Raw genomic sequence first — 24,324 nt, 5'->3', positions numbered from 1 at the left:
TGTTACCATTATATGAGGCAAATAACAGAACATTTCAGATTTTTAATTTTTTACTTATCTCTAATTTCGTTGAAAATGTCATAAAAACTGTCAAAGTACTTCAGGTGGTATTTCCAATTTTTGGTTTCAAGGTTCTTGGGCCATTAAAAATTCGAAATGTTTAGTTTTTAAAAAAGTTCGCCAAAACACTAACGATTTGGGGTACCTTCATATGTCGAAAGTTTGAAAAAAGTTTCTTGGCCTATTCCGGCATATCTTAGCAATTTAAGAAGTTTGGACCCGGTTTTTGAAATTATTTAGATATAATTTTATATTGGGATTTGTCATCGAGTACTTCCACTTGGTGAAAGGTCGACGTTTTACAATAAAGCCAGATAATGGGTATAAAGACTTCTCCCGATTTTAAGTAGCCTTAAGTATATAGCTTTATTTTTTTAACCACATTGTTACACCCTCAGCCATATGGCTGCAGATCGAAATAATGATTTTAGACCCTAGTTCTCTTTGCGCCAAATCGTTTCGGGACATTTGGAGTCGATCTAGCAATGCCCTCCGTCCGCCCGTCTGTCTGGCTGGCTGGTGGGCATGATGACTCTCGAAGGGAGTATCTGATTTGGTCCAATTTTAGTGCACCGATTTTGCTCCAACTTTGTAAATCCTAATATTTGAATCAGTGTTAGGTCAAAAGCGAAAATGGACAATATCGGTCCACTCTACCAAGTACCTCCCACACAAAGGGACCAAATTTTGAAAAATTATATCTCTAATAAAATGTGATGTAGGACTCCGATTGTCTTCAAATTACAATGTTTTTATTAACTAAAGGCCTGGTGTGAAGATGGAATATATCGGTCCACTCTTTCTGATACCTCCTCCACAAAGGGTCATCATTTTGAATACCCATTAAGGTCATAAAACGCTAAATTAACATCCGGTTCCATTCAGACTTGGCACATATGAATACTTGTATCAGCACAAGATCTATTATAAAGAAGGTCGAGATCGAACCAGTTCTTCTGGTACCTCCCCCACAACGGTCGAAGTTTTGAATAACCAAAACGATTATAAAACCCGTAATATGCATCCGTTTCTTTTCATATTTTAAACATCCCATTATTTCTACAAAGTAAAGATCTGATGTGAAGATGAGATATATCGGTCCACTCCTTCTGGCACCTCCCACACAAATGGTAAAAAGTTTGAATATCCCTGAAGCTCATAAAACGCGAAATTAATATCCGATTCCATTCAGATTTAGTACATCTCAATATTTCCATCATACATACATATATATATATATATATATATATATATATATATATATATATATATATATATATATATATATATATATATATATATATATATATTTCTCATAACCAAAAACCTAAGATGAATATGGAATGATTTTGCATAAAATTGGATATTTTTTGATTTTTTTTCTCGTATCACTAATTGTTTCACTATATAAGTATATTTCACATTTATATTTCAACATTTTCGAAAAATATCCTACAAAGAGCAGGAAGCAACCAATACGGTCCAAACCTTGAACATCGCAATATTTATATCATATTGATTTAGGTGCGATACAAAATGGTCAATATTGGCCCATTCCTTCGAAAACTACTCCAGAGAGGGTCAACAATTTAAACAATCATAACAGAAGTCAAAATATATTTTAATAATCGAACATTGGATGACTGATAACAATCACAACAATTTCATTGCAATTGTTTATGTATATTTACTTGATATTACTTTGAGGTCTATATCTTCGAATTTTCCCACAACTAACGTCATTTACCACCCCAATGTCCATTGTTGTATTGTCGCAAGACATCTAGGTCTTTGGTAGCAGAGTGTGAATACGATAACGCAAAAGAAACAAAAACAATAGCTAAGCCATGTTAATGATTATGTTCTCGTGGTTATATTAGCTTTGCCAGGCAATGTGGTTAAAAGACACGGAGCAAAAGATTCTTAACTTGTCTTTTATTCCATGTTTTTCCTTACCCGTCCCGGAGGTTAGTTGTCGACCAGAGCGAAAGAGAGAGAGATACGTTAGTCAAACAGATGTTCCTTCTGGTCGAAGTGCTATATTGTTGTGTGATCACACGGATGATAGGAGGAACAAACAAAAACATGTATTTTGTAATATATGTACATATATACATACATACATATTATTGACAAAGTATGTGTGTTTATGGCTTGTACGAATGTTGTTACAACATTAACGGTTTACTGTTGCCTGATAATGCACTTTTTCATTTTCCAATCGTTTGATTTCAAAAAAAGGCGATAATCATTGGGAATCTTTTAAATTGACGTGAAGCGAAAAATAAGAGGCTTTGGGACATGGGAGGATTTTTCTTTTTAATTTTCATGAGAAAAGATCTAGTGTGTTATGAAAATTCTTAGATAAGCTGATAAATTCTTTTTCACACAATTTTATGATGGGGAATGTTCAGTTAAATTGGGAACAAAGATTTCAATGTTTACGATTTGTGGTATCAGAAAGAGTAGAACGGTAAGGTCCATATTTAAAATTAACCTAAGTTGAATCTAAATTTGGGAAATGCTGACAATTTTTCCGGTTACTAACTTTGATAGTTACGTATATTCGTTCAAAGCAATTTTGGGCCCAGAATCTTAACACCGATGAAGAACGGTGTGAACCTAATATATGTAGATATAAGTCTGAATAAAATTTTATATTAGAATGTGCTAAATCAGGGCCAAATCGAGGAACTTTTCACCTTAAAGGAAATTCACCATAATTTACAATTTCTCCTTCTCAAGATTATTACTATTCTGACAATTTTAGTACTTTTTGCATGATTTTTTTTTACTAGATCATACCATATACGGGTACCTCCTGATAATCGGTATTTTGACGATTTCACAAACACTTTCTTACGAAAATTTGATATTTAGATGTCGCAATGGCCCACGTTTTCTTATAGACTTCTAAATTTATAAATGCCACATGTTCAGTATTTTGGCGATTTTAGCAATATTTTCCAACGATTTTATTTAAAATTGGATATTTATGGTTAGAAATAAGGTCTTCCTCCGATGATAGAATATTTTCATTTACCCCCATATTACGGTATGCTCAGGTATTAAGTATGTTGATGATTCTAGCCACATTGTTCAAAAGCATACTTTCAATGTGGGTATTTGAAATTCGCAATATACCATAAACCGCAGCTGAAATTGTCTATGTAGTTGTGAGGACTTTTAGTGAATTTTTCATCCTTCGAAGGAGTACACCTTAAACTGCGAGAGGATTTCCTAACCCCATAGTAGGGTATATTAAATGTTCGATCTGACCGGAAATAAGCGTTTTTACTTTATTTAGAGTTATTAACATTTAAATTCAGGACACTTGATGCAATGTGCCATAAGTGAGTAAAATCATGGATTCCGTTCCCTCTATAACTTTCTTTAAAGTTCTGGCTGTTTCTCGGAACTCACCGAAAAAAATGGGTCAATATGTCCCACTTTTAGAGGTGCCAAAGTTTGAAGATATTCTGTTCGTGTTATATTTATACAAAATTGTGAATTGAAGAAGAAGTTAACAATTAGTGTTTTTCTGAGCCGGCATATCTCTCCCACTTTTCGAGATTTAAGTTTTTATACCCTCAGCCATATGTCTAGAGCGGGTATACATTATTTGATATGGCCAAAACGTACCTCTTCGAAATAACAGTTTTAGACCCTAGGTCTATTTGGACCAAATCCGTTAGGATCTAGCGATGTCCGTCTGTCTGCCTGCTGGCTGTTGGACGCGAAAACTCTCGATGGGATTTTTCGATTTAATCCAAACCAGGTACCTCGTAATATTATTGTCAAACTTATATCGATTTCGGAGATAGGCAATATCTGTCCACTCCTTCAGGTACCGCCCTACAAAAGGTCAACATTTTGAAACATAATAATTTAGTGCACAGAAAGAAAAAGGATTACTCGATTTTGCTCCAACTTTGCAAATCCTAATATTTGTATCAGTGCAAGGTACGGTGTACCTCCCCCACAAAGGGACAAAATATTGAATAATTATAACTCTTATAAAATGTGATGTAGACTCCCATTGTCTTCAAATTACGCACATCGCAATATTTTTATTACCACCCAAGGTCAGGGGTGAAGATGGAATATATTGGTCCACTCCTTCAGGTACCTTCCCCTCAAAGAATCAACATTTTAAATATCCATGAAGCTAATACAATACGAAATTAATTACAGATTCAATTTATACTTGACACATCTCAATATTTCCATCAACACAAGATCTGTTATAAAGATGGTATAGATCGAACCATTCCTTCTGGTACTTCCCCCACAAAGGATCAAAGTTTTGAATAACCAAAGCGACCAGCCTCTGGCTCTCTTTATATTTCACACATTCCATTATTTCTAACACAAGATCTGCTGTGACGATTGGATATATCGGTCCACTCCACTTCTGGTACCTCCTCCCCCAAAGGGTCACATTTTTGAGCATCCATGAAGCTCATAAAAAGCGAAATTAACATCCGATTCCATTCAGACTTGGTACATCGCAATACGAACATCAAAACAAGATCTGTTATATAGATGATAGAGATCGGGCAATTTCTTCTGGTACCTCCCCCACATATGGTTCAAGATTTTGAAAAACAACGCACATTTCAACATTTTTTAAAAATTATCACATGTCTCATATAAAGTGAAGGAGTTACCCGATATTGCCCCAACATGGCACGTCGCAATATTTATATCATAATTATTTAGGTCCGATGTGAAATGGACAATATTGGAACATTCCTTCAGAGCCCACTCCACAGAGGGTCAAAATATATTGAAATAATCGAACATTGGCTGAGGGTATATACCTGTCGGCAAAACCGACTGATACTATTTAACTTTTTTTATGAATCACATTTTTGCTCTTTTCATATGGTACCCTCTGTACCCATTAAGCCGATGGTATAACTAAGAAATAGGACAACATTCAACACTCTCTGCAATACAAAGCAGCATATTTCTTCATCGCCTTTATATATCGCATGAAAATCCAAAGTTAACCCACAAATTAACCTTTCGTTCAGGAATTGTGGCCACAAATAGTTGGCCCAGACACCAGACAATCGAGCGAATCATTGCCGGTTAATTAATCTGTTGCTGGCATATCTTCATCACGTCTAATTTGAATAGCAAGCAATTAAGACGACATTCCTCCAATCGTGGCCATTTAAGGTCCGATACCGCATCTGGATAATAAAACAGTGTTTTATGAAGCGACAATTAATTACTTCTAAATGCAAATAAAAGCGACTGAACAATGAACAATGCCTGAATGCGTAATGAACACAACGACAGGCATGTGTGCGTGAGTGTTTGTGTGTGTGTGCCCGCGTGAATGCAGCACGTATTCATTCATTAACTCATTTTGTCAGTTTGCCATTCATCGATCGATTCCCTGATTCATGGTGCCGCAAAAAAAAAGTTCATTCATTTATGACAAGCGATACTTACTTGGCCTCTTTTGTTCCTGAATGTAGCGTTCTCGAGCTTGCTGAACTCCCTTTTCATTGCCAAGTTCCTGGTATTTTTGCTCCGTCAGTACACCGGGTGCATCACCTTGCATTTCCTCGTCGACCGCATTGCGATAGGGCTCGTCATCGACATAATCATCCTGCAAGAAAATCGAAGATGGAGATAATCTATTACAAAAATATCAATGGCAGCATTTCAAGAGCTCAGTAAATTGGGGGAGGGAGAGTGAAGGCAAGTTGGTCATCCATTGGCAAACCCACTTGCACTTGGAGAATGACACAGTTTAGAATGGAATGAGTAGCAGCTGCAATCTTTTTTGTTTTTGTTTTCGATTGGCACTGACAACAAGAACTACTGACCACCGCCACCACCACGAGTGAAAAATGATTGCAATGATAGCTTGTAGTGTTGGAGGTGGCAGAGGGACGGACATTTATTGCTTATATCTGATAAGAAGGAAGCAACATTGCGATAACATTCCAACCACCCAGTGCGACCCATTTTCTAAAGTTTCACCATTCGTTCCAGCAAAAAACAATCGACACCACCACTACCAGCACCAGCAATGGAAGATTATTTATCGTTTCCCGTGTATTGAGCACTCTCAAGTGGAATCACTTCAAAGAAACCAATACTGCTGTTGCCGTTCCTGCCACCACTCCGATTGTTTCAATGGCCATAGGAGAGCGTCCACCATTCAAAGGCAAAGGAAAACCAGTAGTCAAGTACACAACAAATGGGAATCACAAGTGGGAATCTACTATCGATGAACTAACAGCGTTCAGCTGCTGGCCAAAGTAGCTTTCATTCTCAAGTTACTGTAACCAGTTGGAGCGAAGGTTGAACAAATGTTTGTCATGTGACCAAGAGCTCAAGGTGGATGGATGTTCGTTCCACAGCGCCAGAACAAGGAGATATTACAAAAGAATAGTTTTCAACATTTTGGTGTAAATTTAAGTTAAATTAAATTTCTTCAAAAATAATAAGAATTTCTTAGTCTTCCTGGGGGTGTGGCTGCATGCCATTATTTGCATAATAAAATCCTTGGAAATGTTCTCTTTCTCTCTGATTTTTGCAGAACAATTGCAATGCAATTAACTCGTTATGTCCAAGAGCTAAGGAAGGAAATAACCTAGATTTTCCACTGGTATTCTTTTGGAGAATTCGTTGCACCATCCAAGGATATACGTAATGGGGGGTGGGGGACATTAAACGTTAAACTTAAATAAAAGCACAGTGTGGTGGCAAGAGGACTTAAATGTATACCTCGTTAAACACGTGAGGTCGACATAATCTGTTTACCGTTTAAATTCCTCGAAATCAGATCTTGAAATTCCTTATCATTTAAAGTTAACTGGAAATGCATACTTGAAAGAGAGTGGAGATTTTTTTCTGGATAATTGTTTTTTTTTTTAATATTACCACGTTCTTAAAGTGTTACTAACTTAGTTTTGAATTTTTATGTTAAAAAAATAAAATAATGAAAAGGCTTCTTTTTCATGAATGTGCAAGGCTGCCTGGTTAAATTGTCGCCATTAAGGATAACCACATTTTATTCTTTTTAAAACATGCAGCTGGTGGTGGGCACAGGTAGTTGGAAATGAAGTGAATAAAATTAAGAGGATAATTGTCACAACACTTTAAAGAAAATCCGATAGAACCATGTTGGTCGACAAAGGATTTATTCGTTTATTTCACAAGACATATAAGGGACATTTAATGAGTAGTCACAGACAAAGAAAAAGAAATACTAAAACATAAACTCATATAGAATAAAGTCTCAAGGCAAACTTATATTTTTAGTGCTCAAAAGGACGAGCCATTTGCATACGATCGAGAATATTCTATTCAAAGTGTCACAGGATATTTGAAAATGTGCAGGCTGATCTTTTTAGCCATATAACTGAGTTTATCATTGCCTTTGAAATAATCGAAAATGAGCCTCCTCAAAGCATTTTTGGAGCATGGGGTGAAGTTGATAAGTTTTGCTGTCTTGGGTTGTGATACGAAAGACATCATACGAATAGTTGATAATAATACTAAAATTTTAAATGTCGGACTACAGGTTATCAAGTCGTTAAACATTTCATTATGGAAAACAGTACCTATATATCGACGTCGGCATGAACACACTTATAATTAAACGAAGAAACTAGTTGTTGCAAGTATTTAATTTGAGTACTTCAGCACAGTATTTAAAAATCTCTCACATACGTTATCTCGATATAAAATATCATCCGATATTACTTAAAATAGCACATTTTGGAATTCCGGCTCTTCGTATGCGCTCAATAACAATGGTATTTAATGCAGTACCATTTGTGGTGATTCATTCGGAATTCAAGCGTCATAGTGTGATTTCTTTATATTTGGCTGGAAAAACACAAGTGGCTAACGTTAGAGCACTCCACCATTTAAATGTGAATAAATCTGTTGTGTCTCGTACCATCGCTCGTTACCGTGATACTGGTAGCGTAGCTGACGTCAAGGAAGTGGGCGGAAGAAAACAACCCCGCGTCGCAGTGGCCGAAAAATGGCTCGTTAAAATTCCAAAAAGGGCAAGGATTTTCACCGCAACAGAAAGAAAATAGACTCAAAAGAGCGAAAGTAGTGAACTACTAAATTTGGTTTTCTCCATTGAGAAAAAAAATTGTTGTCCATCAGTTTACTTGCCAAAGAGGTCAGCTGAAAATGTGCACCTTTGGTTAGCCACCAGAACTCAAACGCCGGTCATGGTGATGGTGTGGGCCGACATAACAGCTGATGGTCGCTCTCCGCTCGTATTAATCGACCAACAGGACTCTGCACGCGCCACCCAAGAATGGTTACAAAATGGCGTTCCTCTCTTCATTTCCAGCGCACAATGATCACCAAAATCTCCGGATACCAATCCGTTGGGCTATTGTGTCAAGGGTATTTGGAAAGCAAGGTTGGCACTAAAAAATACCAAAGTGTCGATCACCTCAAGCAAGCGCTTCACCAGGAATGGGCCAAAATACTGCAGAGCAAAAATTTTACCTAACGTACACATATACCCAACATCCCTACTATGGTAAAATATTTTGTACGTCCGTATTTTCTAAAAAAAAAACAGGATTGATTTTGTCCATTTTTTTATGTCTGCTTTTTACTCAAATTTCATTCCATTAAAAATTTTAAATTATTAACTTCTTTGAGTAATTGTGCCATGATTTCTCTAGTTTTTAGAATGGATCGGAATTAGAAACTAAAAGCTCGTATCCTTGCGTCCTTGCAATTTTTTTTTGTCACAGATAAATGTTTAATCTCTGGCTCACTTGAAATTCGAAATCGGGTGAAACACATCTATATATGGGACCTCTTTCATTTGTAAAGTGTAATCGAGCGTATCTTAATCGAAAACTTGTCATCCTACATTCTAAAAATAAAACATATCTAGATGCCAAGGCCAGCAAGCTTTGCTCAAATTTCGATTTTTTGCTAATCAACATTTTCCAATGTAATTTTCAAATCAACACTACATTTTGACAAATTACCTGCCATATATACACATAAATATTTTTTCTACGAATAACCACTGAAATAACTCGCCATTACCGTTTTCATGTAAATGAAATGTTGTGCAAATTTGCCAAAAAAAAAGGTAACGCTTAATTGAATTCCAATATTAAAAGTCATGAATAATTTAGAAGACAGATGAACAAGCAGTCATTTGTTGTTATACTTGTAAATATTTTTGCAAAAACAAACACCCACCCACCAACCGGCAAGAACATTTTTGAAACAAAGTCACATAATTTTTGATGTGGGTGACTTTTGGAAAGACACATATGAGATTTGTTTGAGTTCTTGAGAACTGGATTTTATGGAAAATATCTTAATTGGCAAAGTCAAGTGAATAATAAAGGTATATTCGGATTGAAAACTACTCTTTTCAGGTCCAGGCTCTAAAATTTTTGAAAGGAAAAGAAAAATTAATAAAATACGAATTTTACTAAAGTTGTATTAATTTATGTGTATCAAGAGCATGTAGCGGATTTTATTCTCGTTTAAATATGCTTCCTTTTTTTAAAGAGTTAAAAAATAAAGAATTAACTTCTCGTAATACCTATATACATACCAACCCCACCAATAAATACATTTCGCATGTTTGCAACATGGACATGTATGAACATACATACATTTTGCCCAAACTCACGCCTTCAAATCCCAATCACATTAAAAGAAATGCCACACTCAAATCCGATAAGAAGTCGTTTAAGAATTTTTAAATCCTCTCTTTTTCTCTCGCCTTCTGTGATGGGGATTTATGTGGATTTGTCCGTCAGACAGTCAGCGTCTTGGCGGTGGTTCCAGCGTTCCATTATTAGTACATTTTTGTATTGTTGCAATCTTTTACGAGGCGACAGACATTCCGTTTGTTTTTGTTGTTGTTGCCATTTTTAACAGTCAATTCATGATCCTTTGACAATGCCATAGAGAAGAAAAAAAAATCAAAAATAATAAAAGAAGGTGTTTGAACATTGTCAAGGTGTGTCTGACGACGATGACAATGATTGGGTGTTTTTTTGCCTGGTCGGGTTATAGCGAAATGTACGTTCATCTACAGAATAATTGAAATTAACGAAAGACCGTAAAATTGGCATAAACTTTGTCCAAACATTTAGGCCGTTCCTTGTTTAAAATTGTGTTGTTTGTTGGGCATTATATACTTAATACATATGTGTGTGTGTGTAATTATTAATATTGGCAAGACCCTGGATATGTTGTCTTCTTTTCGACATTCCAAGGGGTATGACATACATATTTGAAATGATACGTGAAAATCAACAAACTATTTATGAGGTTCTCACTTCATAATTGAAGAAAATGTGAATAGATGTGTTACCCTAAAGGAAACTGTTTATATTTCAATTCCTACATAAGCTTTTTTACTTTCGAACTTAGGGTATATATTTCGATTTAATTGAATTTTGTTGTTGAAAGATGAGGGCGAAATTCAACTATTGAAGGATGTTCGATGTTGGGCTTATTTTCTATTTTCTTCACGACAAAGGAAACGAGATAGTTATATCCTCAGGTATATGGCTAGGGCTAGGGTATATACCATTTGATACGAGCAAAAACGAAATAACAGTTCTAGACCATAGTCACTTGGGACAAAATCCGCTTCAGGACATTTGAAGTCGTCTGTCTGTCTGTCTGTCTGGTTGGTGCGCACGATAACCCTTTGAGGGTGCAGTATCCGATTTGGTCCAAACTTTTTACATCGTAATATTATTATCAAACTTAGATCGACTTCGGATATGGGCAATATCGTTTCACTCCTCCTGGTACATCCCCCACAAAAGGTCAACATTTTCGATAAAAAATATTCCTTCTGGATACTCCGCCACAAAGGGTCAAAATTTGGAATAACCGAAACGATTATAAAATCCGAAAGAAGCACCCAGTTCTCTTTATATTTCTCACATCGCATTATTTCGACTAAAACAAGATCTGCTGTGAAAATGGAATATATCGGACCACTCCTTCTGGTATCTCCCTTACAAAGGTTCAATATTTTGAATATCAATGAAAATCATAAAACACGAAATTAACACCCGATTCCATTCAGACTTGGCATATCTTAATATTTCCATCAACACTAGATCTGTTATAAAGATGGGAGAGATCAGACCATTTCTTCTCGTAACTCTCCCTTATAGAGTTCAAGATTTTGAATAACCAAAACGATCAAAAATCCGACATAAACATCCGATTCTCTAGAAATTTCACACATTCCATTATCTTTACTAACTCAAGATCTGCTGTGAAAATGAGATATATCGGCTCACAGCTTGTGGTACTTCCCCCACAAAGGGTTTACAATTTTGAAAAACAAAACGAGAAATAAACATCTAACTCTCTTCAAATTTCACACATCCAAACATTTTTGCTAACGCAAAATCTGTTGTGAAGATGGTAGATCCCCCAACCAACCCTGCCAACACCTTCTGGTACCTCACCCACAAACGGTCTCAATTTCCAATTCTTATATCTGTCATAACTTGCGATACAAGTCGGCGATTGTATACAACTTGCTATATCTAAATATTTCTCTCCAGGTGAAGCAGTTGGGTGCATTACAATTACATCCCCTCCCGAATATTGTCCTTTTTTACTCGATTCTATTTAAAACGTAACTTTGGCAACCCTTTCTCAATATTCTCCAACAAATGTCAGTTGTTAAAAAAATTTGCCGAAGAAAGATGTTAAGATCCGCGTCCGCGTTTTTAATACAATTTGTGTTCATCAATAATAACTTAAATATCAAAATAGTGATTAAAAACTAAACAAAGAATACTCGGTAACCAAAAAAGTGTGAAATAAAAGTCGAAATTTACTTAAAATTTGCAAAAAAGTCATATTTTAATTTGTCAAATGATAAAACGACGCCAAATCAAGTACAAGGTGTTATTGTTTTTGTTGTGGAGAAAATCAAAAAAATGAGTGACATGGAGAGCAAAACTGTCGCCCGATTCTATGCTCTTTGCTTTGTTGTGTACATATTTGATAATTTCAAAAGGGGAGCTGTGTTGTTATGATCTCTCTCTGTCTCTCCCTCCCTCTTTGTTCATGTCGTGAGTGTGTCATTCATTTTCATTTTTTTGTTTTGTTTTAATAGCTATTTAAATGTGGCGTTTGGTGTTGTTTTGTTTGTTTTAACTTGCATTTTTTTGCAATTCAATGAAAATTAATATCAACAGATGCGTAGATAAGTGGGTGTGCGTGAGTGCGTGCGAAATAGGTGTGAACATTTCGTGTAGGTAGGTACGCCGTGTTTAAGCAAAAGTGAAAATACCTATTTAGGTATTTATAGAAAAAGAAAATCCATGGTTTATTTTTTCGCTAAAAGAAAATTGAACAAAAGAAGGAAGTGTCAACCGAATGATAGCTGTTGCGGCCAGAATACCAAATAACAACAAAACTGACCATTTGAAGGTGAGTACATTTTAATTGTTGTTGTTATGTTCGTTACATTGACATGTTTATTTGTATGCCAAGTGTTGCCAATGTGGGGGATTTCCCCCAAAAACACGCGTTTGTTTCAAAATGACAATATTTTCGGTTTGGGGTAGAAACCTTTCGATTTGTTTGTTTTTTTTTAGGGATAAGTATTTTTACTCGTAAAATATAATATTTGACCGACGAATCAAAATTGTACCGTATGTCTTAATATAATTTCAAGATTCAAAGATTTTGGGTGACATTGGAATGAAAAATCCAATATGGAAGATATATTAAGTTCGTCAGTCCATTTGTAACTCATCGAAGTAATAATTTTAAACCCAACAAAGTATTTTTATTCTTGATCAGCGTAAAATTCTAAGACAATTTAGCCCTGTCCGTCCGTTCGTCTGTCCGTCTGTTGTAATCAGGTTAAACTCAAAAGAAATAAAAATAGAAATCTTGAAGTTTGCATAGGTATGTCTTTTGTTTGCAAGCAGATCAAGTTCGAAGAAGGGCTATATCGGTCCACGATATTGTACAGCCACCAAATAACTGTACTCTCGATACAATGGAATTGTCTGAAAATCCACAAAAGGAGTTCTTTGTGAGTACATTACTCTCTGGAAGAGAATTGCCTGTATAGGTTTACGATATCGTAAAGCCCCGAAATAGCAGTAAAACCCTACATTCGGTATTTTTATGATTTTTGCGACATTATTCACGGGAATTGTTACACATTTTGTATTTGAAGTTCTTAATGGGTACTACAGTCTATGACAGAAAATTGTCTATATGCAGATCCATGCCTTCGTCTAGCCCCCATACAACTGTGCCCCCGATATTAGGTATTTCAATGATTTTAGGAACATTTTTCATCTGAATTTTTTTCAAATTTCGTATTTAGAGTTTGTAATGGGTACTACAGCCTATGACAGAAAGCTGTCTATGCGGGTTTACGTGTTCCTATAGCCCCCATATATCGGTAGCTCCCTATGTTCATTCGGTATATTTTTCATTATTCACCGGATTTTTCAAGTTTCGTATTTGATTATTGCCCATGCATGAACTACGACTTCCTACATTCAGTATTTTTAAGATTTTGACAAAATTTTTAGCGGATTTTATTAATTCTTTTTCAAAATTCGTTCCAAATGGTGGAGGGAGGGTATTCGGCCGGGCCGAACTAATTGTTTTTTTTTCTATTGGTTTTCCAAATTAAAGATTTTCTTAAATTGGTAGTTATCCTAGGATTATGGAATTCAGGTGGTAATCGGATGAGATTTTCTTCATGTTCTCAACCGCGTACATCTTTGGGGTTTGAACAAAAATCGGTCATTATAGTTGTCATTTAGGAAAAATTTTGTTGTAAGGTATAATTTGCCATAAGTTTGGCAATAACCCATAATGTGAACTTTTTAAAGTTTTTTGGTCTTTCAAGTCTGGGGCCAAAAACAGACTATTTTGCATAACTCCTCAAAGAGCAAAATAACTTTATTTTATCCACTTGTTGGAGAGGTTTTTAGTAATTTTTAACAGTTTGTGCCACGGGTTTGCACAAATTTAACAATAAAGTCGAATTTTCTTCCCCATACTAATTGTCTATTTTAGTTTACTCTCTTTAAACAAAATTTTCTACATTTCTGTAAAATATTTTTATTTGCAAGAATAACTATTCGGGGAACAAAGGGTTTAAAATACTTATATTGTTGTTTAGCAGAATCGGGCCAGATCAGTCTCGGATAAGCTGATCCGTCTCCGGTAAACAGGATAAAAATCTATTCCATTGGGCGTTGAGGTAATGAAAAAATGAGTTGAATATTTAAAAGATGTGATTATTTATATTTTATTGTACCCTTTATTATTTAATTGTGTCCTAAAAGCTACAAAGATTGCATACCCATATTCTATTTATTTCTTATAATCATAATCGAAGGATTTTCCCTTAGATTTTTTGATTTCATATTTGATTCTGTTTTTTTCCTTTTCCAAAAAATGGAGTTCATTTAAATCATAACCCCAACCATAATTCATAGAATACGTATTCGATTAGGAATCAAAGCCCGTAAATAAGAATAGATTCATAAACATGAAATTAACGCTACTCGAATCGAACGCGACAGTGTTGTATTGATGTTATCACGTAACCAATAAAAGCACTTCAACAATTGTCATTCTTGGCAATTACAATTATGAACAATTTATTTTATTTGTTTATTTAAAACTCGTTAGCGCTCACATTGTGTGAACGAACGATTCGTTAATTGTGTGAAATCGGAATTAAACTAATTGCCACAAACCCTCTTAAACACTTTCCAGCAGTCGATTATCACGTAATTTTTAGAAATCATAATTAAACGTATTGATTGCGATGCGGCGACGATGGCAACGGAACACTTTAGATCAGTCATTCGTTCCGTCAATTGAGAGTGGACCGATTACAAAGCACTTGACACTTTTCCAGTCGTATGTCGAAGTCATTTGAACAAGCTTTGAATTGCATATTGAGTCTCTAATCGAAATTGAGACAAGACACATGTACCTTATCAGTGACTCACTTAAAAATATCAAACATTTTTACACTTATCTCTGCGTATTTCGATGTACTCGTTATAAAAGATCAAGGGGGTTGTCATTCGCACAGTATATTCTCAAGTTTGGGAATTCCATTTGAGAAAAATTGTGAAATTTGGTCAAATATATTTGTTTTCAAATTGCTACTTGTGTATTTTGTGATAATTTGTAATTTGCAGCTACGGAACGTATGGAACTTATTAGGCCAATAAAGACATTTGTTGTAGGCCCACTTTATCTGTAAAATCTAAATCAATCGATGAGACACATGTTTTTGCAGAATAGGGTTTAGTACTTTCCTGATTTACTGATTTAAAAGTTTTGCCTTATATACCACAGAATATTCGTTGAGGCGAATGCACATCGGCCCCGTTTTTTTCGCAATGTTAATGCGAATATAGGGTAAAAGTATCGGAAGGAAATTCAACTTCTGAAATAGTATTCCAATATGCCCTGGTCAAATAAGCAATTATTGCCCAATTTTGTTTGGAGAATCTATCTCCTCATGACTCGTGTGCTTGTACTCATGAGAAATAAAGAAAGGAGTGAAAAATACCTCTAACCAAAGCTACGATAACTTTAATTACTATTCAACAAACAACATGGGTGTAATATGGTACCGATACTTATGTCACTCGAAACCCGATTCTCAATAGATTCAGAAATATGTTCAAAGGTGTACTTTCCCCATGATGCTGGATTTCAACAAATTTAGATCGACGAAAAATACCGTCTTTCTTATTTTTCTTTTTTTCATCATTTTATTATTCGATATATGATAAAGGCAATTTTCGATAAATATTTTGTTTTTAGTCATACGACAATAAAAAACAACTCTTCATTTTGTGTTAAATTGCAACAATAAAATCGCTATTAAAATCGTTTATGTGATTCTTATTATTCGAAAATAAAGCTCTTTTGTGAGACAGGCATAAAGTCAAAAAGTGCAACAGTACTATAAATATTCAACGTGGTTATGGATTGTTTCCTAATTGGATTGAGTTAGCTTAATGTAATAATATCTTTGACGGAACTGAAATCAGATCGTTAAATTTGGATAGGCGCCAAAAAGTCGTGCATTAACATTAAAACTTGTTGCCAATTTTTTTTCTGAAGATTTCCTGATCTTTGTCTGGCTTTAAAACATAGGCTAGTAAAATTCAGATTATTAATTCTGACCACACAATAATCTCCTCTGATTTGACTACAGATATTTTGAATATGAAAATTCCTCTTGCTCAATTACTCTCTTCACTTCCCTATACATTTATATACACACACACATGTATGTGTTTATTTTCCAACATTGTATGTTATTATCGAACATGTTCCGTTAGGAGCTCCAGCACTATTATTAGTTTTATCCAATGACCACCACACGGGTCAATTAGACAAATTGTTGATTCGTCTGGAGGGTAAATCCTTCGTTGCGACGTCTAAACATCAACACTTTTTTTAAATTAGCCACGTCGTTGTGTTTTCCACAGTGCCCGACGCCGCTGTCGACAATGTCTGATGACTTTGTTATTTATGAACTTGGCGACAAGTTTACGATATACAAATGTTATTCCCTCCCTCTTCGAACATAAGAAAAAAAAAACACTCAAAAAGATTATGGTCAAAGTAACAACAGCAACAAGAAATTACAATGACAACAACAAAAGACAACAAAAAGTGCATTTAATAAAATTTCATTATATTTTTTATAAGTAAAATACTCAATGCATTAACATTATCGGTAATTACATAATGTTCATGTTCCCGCAATGAGTGGCCAAATTCATAATTACATTAAAAATATATATACAGTTAAGGAAATAATGGAGTTCGAACGTTTGTGAGAAAATGTTTGAGAGAAGAGAAGATGTTTGAAAAATTTATAGATATTCAAAATAAAAAGTATATGGGTAAAGTTCGACCAGACCGTGTTGCAAACGGAATTAAAAATTATATATTAAGATTGTTGTGGATATCTACAAAAATTTTCGACAAAATCTTGGTTGGCCATATCTTCTTCCATATCCATCAAATTAAACCATTGTAAAAATTTATAATTTTTGAATTCGCCTAATTGTAATATTCTCCAATTACAAATAGTAAATTTTTTATACCCTCCACCATACATAGTATGAAGGGTATATTAAGTTCATCATTCCGTTTATAACTCATCGAAATAATAATTTTAGACCTAACAAAGTATGTATACAGGGTGAGATGAAAAAACTGCAACCAATTTCAAACTACTGTCATTTCTAAGCCACTCGTCCGACGTCTATTAACATTATTCCAGTGACAGCTCATTATATTGTTTACGAGCGTACAAAATCCTTTTGGTGAGAATTTTCCAGAAAAAAGTTATTCGTGATGGAATTCAAGCGTGATAGTGTGATTTCTTTATATTTGGCATATTTGGAAAACCACAAGTGGCTATCGTTAAAGCACTCCAGCATTTAAATGTGAATAAATATTTTGTGTCTCGTACCATCGCTCGTTACCGTGATACTGGTAGCGTAGCCCGACGTCAAGGAAGTGGACGGAAGAAAACAGCAAATGATTCGAAAAGTAAAGAAGCGACTGGATCGAAACCGCATCGCAGTGGCCGAAAAATGGCTTGTGAGCTGAACATATCGCAATGAAAAATGAGCCCGGGGTAAAGCTATCGAAATTGAAATGGACTCTAAAGAGCTAAAGAGATGCTTCGCTTGGCCGAAAGTGGTGAACTGACGAGTTTGGTTTTTTTTTCCGATGAGAAAACATTCGTTGTCCAGCAGTTTGTGAACAAACAAAATGATCGTGTTTACTTGCCAAAGAGGTCAGCTGGGAATGTTCGGTTGGCCACCAGAACTGAAGCACCGGCAATGGTGATGGTGTGGGCCACCATAACAGCCAATGGTCACTCTCTGCTATATTAATCGACCATGGCATCAGAATAAATGCCGAATATTATCGCGAAAATATTCTGGAGGGTATATTAAAGCATTGGGCATGCAAACATTGTGGCCGCAGACCTTGGACATTCCAATAGGACTCAGCACCACCGCACTCAGCACGCGCCACCCAAGAATCGTTACAAAATGAGGTTCCTCGTTTCATTTCCAACGCGCAATTGCCACCAAAATCTCCGGATACCAATCCGTTGGGCTATAATATCTGGAGTATTTTGGAAAGCGAGGTTGGCACTAAAAAATACCAAATTGTCGATCACCTCAAGCAAGCGCATCGCCGGAAATGGGCCAAAATACCGCAGAGCAACATTCGGTAAGCGTGTGATGGTTTCATTGACCGTTTGAAGGCCACAATTCGTATCAAAGGTGACCAATTCGAACAAATCTGATTTGATGCTATTTCCGACATTTTTTGCTTTAATTCAATAACATTGAATATGTAAAAATTGTGGCGTTTAACTTTGATGCAGTTTTTTTATCTCACCCTGTAGACCTGTCAAAACTTGTATTTTCTTGATCAGCGTAAATTTTTAAGACGATTTAGCCCCGTCCGTCCTTTTGTCAGTTGTAATCACGCTAGACTCAAAATGAATAAAGATAGTAGGCTAAATCTGTCTTTTGTCTTCAGGCAAGTCAAGTTCGAAGATGGGCTATATCAGTCCACGATTCGGTATTTTGATGACTGTAGCCAAATTTTTCAATGGAATTGTCTGAAAATCTACACAAGGAGTTCCCCCTGGAAGAGAAATTTCTATACACGTCCACGTCCTTATCCGCGTCTTCGTATATCCTCCATATAACGGTACCTCCCAATATTGGGTAGTTTGATTATTTTAGCGACATTATTCACCGAAGTTGTTTCAAATTTCCTATTTAGAGTTCGTAATGGCAGCTACAGTCTTTTATAGAAAATTGTCTATGCAGGTCCAGGCCTTCTTATAGAACCCATATACCAGCACCGCCCTATATTCGGTGTTTTTACACCGAAATTTACAATATTCACCGAAATTGTTTGAAATTTTGTATTTGAAGTTACTAATAGGTACTACAGGCTGCGATAGAAAATTGTCTATGCAGGTCAAGGTCTTCGAATAGCCCCGATATAACGGTACATCCCTATATTCGGTATTTTGATGGTTTAAGCCACATTATTCACTGGATTTTTCTTATGTTTCGTATTTGAATATTGTAATGGCTTATGGCAAAAGTTGTCTATGCAGGTCCACGTCTTCGTATAGACCCCAATATAACGGATATATTTGGCATTTGAAAGGTTTAAAAAAATGTTGTTGGAATTTGACAATTTTTGAAAATTTCCAAATTCGTTCTAAATTGTGGAGGGCATTTAAAGTTTCTACTCGTTGTTATTTTCAACATACAAAAATATAGAACGCTTTTCAAAAATCTTAATCATAGACGCCAACAGAGGCATTTCTATCAAATTTCAGCTATATTCCTTCACCCAATATAAAATGTAGTACTTTTAGTATAAATTATTAAACCACCTCCATATCTCAATTCCTTGTACCAACAGTGACCTCAACATCAAATTTAAGGATTTCAGCCCTATCCCTTCACCGAATACCACATTTAGTACCATACCTAGTACTTTTAGTACAAATATAAAACGCATTTTTAAAACCACCTCCATATCGTAACCACAGACACCAACGGGGACATCTTAATCAAATTTAAAGATTTCAGCTCTATTTCTTCGCCTAATTTCAAATTTAGTACTATTTAGTACAGGCCACATCATCCGAAATGGAAAAAAAGTTCTGCCAATGTTGAATTTGTTTAACTTTAAATTCCGTACGCTGGGCATATTTCGGCACACAGCCTTACATTCATCCGTTTGAAAAATATATATTTATCAATAAATATTACTTGGAATAAATATTACTTGGATTCAAGAAAACCCGACATTTTTCTTCGAGTGTATTAAATATCCCCCAAAGAAATTTGTTAGATTTTTTCATATTGCTTTAATAAAAAAACGCAGCGCTTGCATTTCCCGCAGTGGATAATTTACGCTTTTTTCCTCAAACATATATTTTGTTTTGGTTTCTAATGATGATTATGATGTTGTGGCTATGCTGTGTGTTTCAACTCCGGGTGTAGTTGTTGTTTGTTTTGGGAGAAAATAAACATTAATATAAACATTTACATTACAGCGATGAGACTGGCTGGCTGCTGAGCTGTTGCTGCGGCAAATTGTCCATTGGTCGTCCCCATGATTTGATGGTGATTGCGATGTTGATGTTGTTTTTGATGCCGTTGCTGATGATGTTGTCGTTGATGTTGACGTTGTTGCGGCTGCAACTGCTGTTGTTTCTATTCTATTCGACAAACAATTAAACAGACAATGGCCAAAAACAACTTCGACAACAACATTTTCAGCACACATTCGATCGGGTCCTCCACTCCTGCCATGTAATGACGCTGCAAGTATGTATGCAGATAGATAGCTTAAATACGCACACAAACACGCATATACATAGAAATGCAGCGTGTGGTGCTTGCAATAGATGAATGCAAATGTGTTGGGGTCAATGAATACAACTTTGTTTGTTCGCTGGGAAGCATGATAATATTCTCTTTTTCGTGTATCTCCATTGGCGAGATGCCTGGATGATGTGCTTGGAATGTTTTTTTTATGTTCTGGAGTTCATAGGGGTATTAGCAACAACTATAACTTGCACATCTCCATCTTTCTCCATTCGACAGCAACAAAATCAACATGACTGCAACAACAAATATTGCCAGAGGAAAGTTTTATTTCCGGCACGCAGCACAAATATACGGCTGATGATCTAGCGTTTCAATAGCCCCATGGTTAGATCGATCGATCACAGGCCACCTAGGCATGCCTGTGTGCCGAGCAGCTGGGAACCCCTCCAACAGTCGGTCGGTCGGTGGGCTGTCGGCCGTCGGTTGATAGCTGCTTGATAGCTGCTTGATAGCTTGTCGCTGCTCCTTGTCTGCATGGCTTGCCAAAGCGCAGGAATTTGCATGCAGAGCAGCAAAAATGGTCATAAATTGGTGCAAACGTGCCTTGGAATTTCTGTCGATTAAATCGATTTAGTTGCCGTTTTTCGCTGGTGTTTAGGGGATTAGTTTATTGGTTTTTTGGAGAATTTGGCGGCGCCTACCATCGACCATTGTTTATAATTATGACAAAGGTATTAGTTACACATGTTCATTCCTTGGTTCGATCGTTCATTCCGTGGTGGTATAGCGAATTTTTCTTAGCATATTTGGCATTTTTATTGAGGAAGTAAGTGTTTGAATTTTATGATGGGTATTAAAGTTTGAATTGTTTTTCAAAAGGAGCTTCTAGTGGTGTAGAATATTCAACAACTCTGTTCATCATATTTTGCTAATTTGAAGTTGTTATAATATACATTAGCCTTTCATAAGCGAGTAATAATGTGTAGACGAAAGAGAAAATTATCAAAAGTAATTTTGGTTTATAAAACGTTGGGGAATTATTTCAGGAAGCGTTATAAAATTTTGAGTTATGGAAACTAGAATTGAAAGAACAAACTAAGTTGAACAAAGGAAAACGCTATTTCTTTCGCCCGGGTCCTTTTTCAAAAATTAAATAAAAATCTGTTGACATCTGTTGATGCTTTTCATTGCAGTGTGATCTGTTTACATATTTCAAAATAGTTTAAATCAGGACTTTGGGATTGAGGAGAGGCAAATAAGACTATATTTACTTTAGAGATATGTGATATTTTAAGAGGTTATCTAATGTTTCCTATGGTGTTAAATCCACTTATGTAGTCGATTTTCTAGGGATAGCAGAACTGTAAACGTAGATCTTTAAAGAGCTACCGAGACTACATCTGTGTTGTCTAAGAACTTTCAAAATTATAAATGTGAATCTTTAGGAACTATCTTGTCTATGAAGGTGGTAATTAAGATTATGGCCGTGTTCCTTTTGCGGAATCCCAAAACTCTCAGTGGTATGGAGGGTATATTAACTTTGCCATTCCCTTTGTAACTTTTCGAATTACACATGCTAGATTCTACAATGTATATATATTCTTGATCAGCGTAAAATTCGATAAAAGTCCATTTTGCAATGTCCGTCCGTCTATCTTTCTGTCTGTCTGTTGTAATCATGCTAACTTACGAACCAAAATATTGCATACATGTGTATTTTGTCAGTTCGAGGTTAAGTTCATAAGGAGTTCATGTTGGTCCACATTTTTCTACCACACCGTATTCGGTATTCAGTTGTGATTTTGTACAGAAAAAACACATGCAGGGTGGGATGAAAAAGCTACAACCAACTTCAGACTGCTGTCATTTCTAAGCCACGCGTCTGATAGCTGTTTAAAATATTTCAGTCACAGCTTATTATATTGTTTCCAGCGTTCAAAATCATTTTGGTGAGAATTTTCCAGAAAAATGTTATTCGTGATGGAATTCAGAGTGATAGTGTGATTTCTTTATATTTGGCTGGAAAACCACATGTGGCTATCGTTAGAGCACTCCAGCATTTAAATGAGAGTAAATCTTTTGTGTCTCGTATCATCGCTCGTTACCGTGATACTGGTAGAGTAGCCCGACGTAAAGGAAGTGGACGGAAAAAACAGCAACATCAGCAGAAATGGTTCGAAAAGTAAAGAAGCGACTTTATCGAAACCCGCGTCGCAGTGGCCGAATAATGGCTCGTGAGCTGAACATATCGGAATATTCCAAATATTAAAAAATTAGCTCGGGGTAAAGCCATTGAAATTCCAAAAAGTGCAAGAACTTACACCGCTAAAAAAGAAAAAAGCCTCAAAAGAACTAAAGAGTTGCTTTGCTTGGCCGAAAGTGGTGAACTGCCGAATTTGGTTTTCTCCGATGAGAAAACATTCGTTGCCCAGCAGTTTGTAAACAAACAAAATTATCGTGTTTACCTGCCAAAGAGGTCAGCTGAAAATGTGCACCTTCGGTTGGCCACCAGAACTCAAGCGCCAGCCATGGTGATGGTATGGGCCGCGATAACAGTCGATGGTTGCCGAATATATTTACCTCATGGTATTAAAGGTTCGACCGGCTGAATTGAACGCGTTTTACCTGTTAGGATTGAAAGTTATATAATTGTAATTCCATCCACCGTGAGACATATATAGCTTAACATATAAATGTCCGTCCGCCACAATTTTGAACAATGATAGCCCTCTTAAAATATAATATTAGTGTCCGATACTTTCCAAAGCTAACAAATCCAATATTTTTGCCTATATCAGAGCAAGTGTGACAATGGGATATATAAGTCTTCTCTTGTTAAAATTTATAAATATTTTTCATATAAGCTCACACTTGGTATATGCGAATGTGAATAATGTTGGACTACACCTTCCGAAACCTCAATATTTTTAACATTTTGAAATATTAAAGCTGGCGGAAAATCAATATCCGAATTCCTTAATATTTTGTAAATCCCAATTTTGTGTAATATATTGAATAACCTTCATATACAAACATAATGATGACACTATAGTACCTTCTGTTCAATTATCGAGTTTTAAGGGGAAACAGATTCCTCCACAAATCTGAGTCATTCCTTCATTTTACTCTAACGGAAGTATCAAATAGTTGAGAAACCCCAAAAAAATCATCATGACCAACGGAAGATGTAGTATTTCTTAGGTTTTCTTATCTATCTATCTATCTTCCCCCATGTGTGTGTGTATATGACGTCATGGTAATTTCATGGTCAGACATCTTCATTTGCATAATGGAATTCCATTTCATTCATGTTGCCCACCGAACCGCCGCACAACGGTTATAAAGTATCTCATAAATTTCCATTCTCAATACTTGAATGGGATAGCTTCTGTTTGGCTCGGCGTGTGTGCGCTGCCCCCTGTCTGTTTAAACAAAACATCCAAAACAATAGTCCGATTAAGTCTCTGTCCGAAATGATACTGTAAATCTTCGATAGTATTTAATATCTTTATTTATGACTGCGGTATTGGGGGATCGAACAAAAGATCTTTCATGATCACCGACCTGCGGACTGCATCGATGACAATGGCAACGCTGATAATGAAGGAGCCGAAACACACACATGCACAGCGGCCAAGTGATCGAACAAGATCAATGACCATCCCCCCGCCTAAACAAAAACATCAAACAACAACAATAACACAAGAAGTGGAGACAAGAAGATTTCGTAGATGTCGTAGCTGTCTATCATCAGCTAGGGACCCGGTCGGAACAACCGTTCATTACGACAGCTGAATATCAGCATTTAAGCCTAAATAATTACATTTTGCCCTCAAAT

At 35.9% G+C, this 24,324-nt stretch overlaps 1 protein-coding gene across 3 annotated transcripts in view; it reads right to left on the bottom strand.

Moving 5' to 3' along the window:
* Nucleotides 1-24,324, bottom strand: part of LOC101890368 (sarcoplasmic reticulum histidine-rich calcium-binding protein) — a 73,526-nt gene that overhangs the window by 16,280 nt on the left and 32,922 nt on the right. For all 3 annotated transcript variants that reach the window (XM_059121306.1, XM_059121308.1, XM_059121307.1), the window contains exon 3: nucleotides 5,527-5,686. In XM_059121306.1, the coding sequence (XP_058977289.1) occupies nucleotides 5,527-5,686 (160 nt within the window). The remainder of the gene's footprint in view (nucleotides 1-5,526; nucleotides 5,687-24,324) is intronic.

Source organism: Musca domestica, unplaced genomic scaffold (assembly GCF_030504385.1).
Source record: "Musca domestica strain aabys unplaced genomic scaffold, Musca_domestica.polishedcontigs.V.1.1 19, whole genome shotgun sequence".
Taxonomy (NCBI): domain Eukaryota; kingdom Metazoa; phylum Arthropoda; class Insecta; order Diptera; family Muscidae; genus Musca; species Musca domestica.
Note: the sequence above shows the minus strand (reverse complement) of the source record. Positions and strands in the feature narration are given on the sequence as shown.